This window comes from Oryzias melastigma, linkage group LG21 (assembly GCF_002922805.2).
Source record: "Oryzias melastigma strain HK-1 linkage group LG21, ASM292280v2, whole genome shotgun sequence".
NCBI lineage: Eukaryota > Metazoa > Chordata > Actinopteri > Beloniformes > Adrianichthyidae > Oryzias > Oryzias melastigma.
Genome location: NC_050532.1, coordinates 20,215,994 through 20,219,587, shown reverse-complemented (window position 1 = coordinate 20,219,587; position 3,594 = coordinate 20,215,994). Strand labels below are relative to the sequence as shown.

The following is a 3,594-nucleotide window of genomic DNA, read 5'->3' as shown; positions in this document are numbered from 1 at the left end:
CACCCTCACAAAACCTCCCAGCCCACGTTTTGTTCCCAAACAAAACCCCCTCGACCGTCTAAACGCTCCCAGAGTTGAAGAAAGTTCTTTCAGCCATCTTCACCCTTTTCCTCAACAAAAATATAATTAAAAAAGCTCCAAAGAAACTGGGGCGGGGGGTGTGGATGTGTGCGTAAAGAGGGGAGTCGCAGCAGCTTTTTCCCATACTGTTTTTGAGTGCGCGTAAAACTTCTTTGAAATCACACACACATTTCATATACTTTTATTAAACTATTACAGAAAATGTCACAAAAGTGTTTTAAAAAACACATTTTTATTTATTTATTTTTAGTTTGAACCAGCAGGCTGTTGCTGTCAGGGGCCAAGAAGGAAGTTCCGTGGAGTGAAGTGATGGAGGTGTTACAATGGAGAGCAGCGAGCTGAAAGCGTTTAATTAACCGTGACGCGGATAATTATCCCTGGACTGTCCAAATTAGTTTTGCATAATCGCTCCAATCCTTATGAATTAATCTCACGGTGGTATCGAGGCTTGTGTTATAGATCTAATAGGAACTGAAGCCCTGCGCGCTTTTACGCACCTTTTCCCAGCTATCTTTTTTTTTTGTTGGTAGAAAAGAATAAAAAATAAAACTTTTTTTCTATTAAAAAGTGTGAGCTTTTGATAACAATGAGCTACTTTAACCCCCCTCCCATCCCTCCCCACCGCTCCTTCCTTCTCCTCTCATTCACAGCGCAGACAAAAGCGGCCTTTGGAGGATACCTTACACTTCACCTGGACTGAGGAGCGGGAGCAGCAGAAGAAAAGATACCAATCTTGTTCATCTCATCAAGAACTACAGCCGCCATCCTCTTCTGTTTAATCCGAATAGGCTTTATTGTAGTCCTTTTCTTTTGCTCAACAAGTGAACAGTAGCTTGAAGTACATAATGGAGGTTAAACACAAAAAACATACAAATTCCATAAGGTGTTAGTAAAAATGTGTTTTTTCTTGCTGCACATGATACGAGGGAATTAGGGAAATTATAAACCCACCAAATGACTATTTTTCCCCTTTTTTCCATAGAAAAACGGCGTGGTGACACAAACCCGAACTGAATAACACATTTTTTTTCAAAATAAATTACATACTCATGTGCAAATGTTCTTTTTTTAATTTTCTTGGGTCACCATAAATTCACTAAACAATAAATATTACAGACATCTATAAAACGGTTTAAAAACTCAAAATATACAGCGGATTTCTAGGGAAATTTCGGCCCTATTTCAAATACTAGGCCTTCAACAGCAAATAAACTAAGGTCAATTTATTCTGTACACATTTACAAGGCGGTGACAGTTGTTGATCTTTGAGCCAAACCGTGCGTAAAATGGAGAAAGAGTGTCATCTTGTTGGCTGTCCTTGATTCCGACAAGTCAGTCAAGCAGGTGCAAAAGATAGAAATAAGAGTTCTTTTTAAACAAATTGCTCCTAAAATCGGTGACTTTTCCTGGAATTGCATGAGGTGATGATGCTGAGCAATAATAGATCAGAAAGTCCTCTAAATTACAATTACCTTAGATAAAGGCATTAATAAATGTACATACACATGTGATATCTGAGACGACGAGTACTTCATCACATGAACAAGTTTGTGCATGCATTATAAAACTCTTGCATGAGTTCATTTTTTTCTCCTCGTTTTCTCATCATAACGCCGCAGCGTAAGCGGGGTACGGTTCAAGTTGAGGTTTCCCCATCCCAGGGAGGAGGATGTATGCTAATGGGGGCTGCAGTCCCGCCGAGGGCCAGCCCGTACAGTTACACGGGATCATGTACCCCGGGTTTCCCGGAGAAGGGTGAGAGTGCGTGTGCGTCCCGCCACCGACGCCGCCAGTCCCGGAGAACGCCGTGGCGCCACCCGGCGGGTAACCCAACGGAGACGCGTACGGAAAGGAAGGCGGGGAAAGCTCCGTCATCTTGGATCCCAGGTCGAAAAAAGAATAGGGGTTCGCGGACATGGAGGGGTTGAAGAAAACTCTGGCCGCTGCGGCCGCCGCTGCCGCCGCCGCCTTGTCGGGATTCCCAATGACAGACTCGGAAAGTGCTCCAGTGGCAAGTCCGTTAACTTTCAGCGCGTCGTGCTCCCCCAGGTTGTACGGCACCGGGAAGGAAAACTTGTCTTTTTTCATCAAAGTCTTGGGCTTCCGCCTCGGTCTGTATTTATAGTCTGGGTGCTCCTTCATGTGCATCGCTCGCAGCCGCTTGGCTTCGTCGATGAAGGGCCTTTTCTCAGACTCGGTGAGAAGTTTCCACTCCGCTCCCAGCCTCTTGCTGATCTCGGAGTTGTGCATTTTCGGGTTCTCCTGAGCCATTTTTCTGCGCTGGGCTCTGGACCAGACCATGAAAGCGTTCATCGGACGTTTGACGTGATCCATTGGTTTAGACATGTTGGCACAAACTCTGAAAGAAACCAAAAAATAAAAGCGTTAACTTACTTTGAGATCTGTTTAGAAGACAACAAACACCCACATCCACAAGAAGCGCACAGCCGCTGCTGCTGAAAGTCTCAATACTTACATAGAACTTTAGAAAATCATCCCACCGCTGTTTCCCCAACCTAAAAAGTTGCGTGTCCTTATCAGTGCGTAGATGTTCCGTGCGTAAAAGTGGCATCCATAAGTGATACGCCTTCAGTAGAGGAGGATGAAAAAAGGAAACCGCTCCGTATTCTTTCTCTCTTGACGCACGACAACCTTCTCTCAGCTGCAGCTCACGCAAGTGGATGACAACTCCCGCTCTCCCCTTGTGAAATACTGGATCATGCGGCAGGTAGTGAAAGTGTCATTGGCGCATGCGCACGAGCAGCAGGGGCGCCCAGACGTCTGTTGAACTTTTTTTTTCTCACTTTGAAGAAGAATAAACACGTCCTTGATTTATTATCATTATTTTTAATACATTTTTTTGACCTTTTGCGCTTTTATCTAAAAACAAATTGGCTTCTAACCGGATGCAAATTTACGCACCTGACGTTGACGCATCCAATTGTTTTAAACCCCCTTTTTAAGTGCAAAAGTTGTTTTTACTTTGAAATCTTTGCTTTAATTTTCACTAATTTATTAGTCAATTTTATTCAAATCCATCCTTTCTTCGACCACTCTTCCTCAACGGTGTCCCTCTCTGGGTGGCACTGCCACGGAACCCGTGGAAGGCGCGCGGGGCGGCACGGGAAGGTAAAGAACGCGCTCTCTAATTTTCTGATATTGTCGCATTTTCTCTGCAAATAAGCATCCGTCGAGGAGGTCTGGAGTGTTCCTAACCGCGCCTGCTGAAATTAATTACTTTCACTGCAACCCCTTCTTTTCACTCCCACTTCAAAGGACCTTCCCAAGGGCAGCGAGTCGACAACTGAAATTAGGTTGTCCAATATACAACTAAGCAATTACAGTTATCTCCGGGACCTGTTGAGTAAATTGTAGGTTTAAGTGGCTTGTTCTGGCACTTACTCCCGTTGTACATAATTAAATATGTGCAAAAAAGGGTGAAGAAGAGAAGGGAGGAATATTAGAAATGATGAATTATTAGGGTGTATAGGTAGAGCTTTTAAATTAGGACAT

General features: G+C 43.9%; 1 protein-coding gene across 1 annotated transcript; it reads right to left on the bottom strand.

Moving 5' to 3' along the window:
- Positions 1-853: 853 nt before the first annotated feature.
- sox21b (SRY-box transcription factor 21b) lies at positions 854-2,963 on the bottom strand. The gene is made up of 2 exons (XM_024287312.2): positions 2,558-2,963; positions 854-2,440 (listed from the first exon to the last, which is right to left on the bottom strand). The coding sequence occupies exon 2, from the start codon at positions 2,425-2,427 to the stop codon at positions 1,687-1,689; it is 741 nt and encodes a 246-aa protein (XP_024143080.1). The 5' UTR covers positions 2,428-2,440; positions 2,558-2,963; the 3' UTR covers positions 854-1,686.
- Positions 2,964-3,594: the final 631 nt, after the last annotated feature.

Bases quoted from the DNA above. Each gene is read 5' to 3' on its own strand.
- sox21b (XM_024287312.2), bottom strand. From the start codon at position 2,427: ATGTCTAAACCAATGGATCACGTCAAACGTCCGATGAACGCTTTCATG.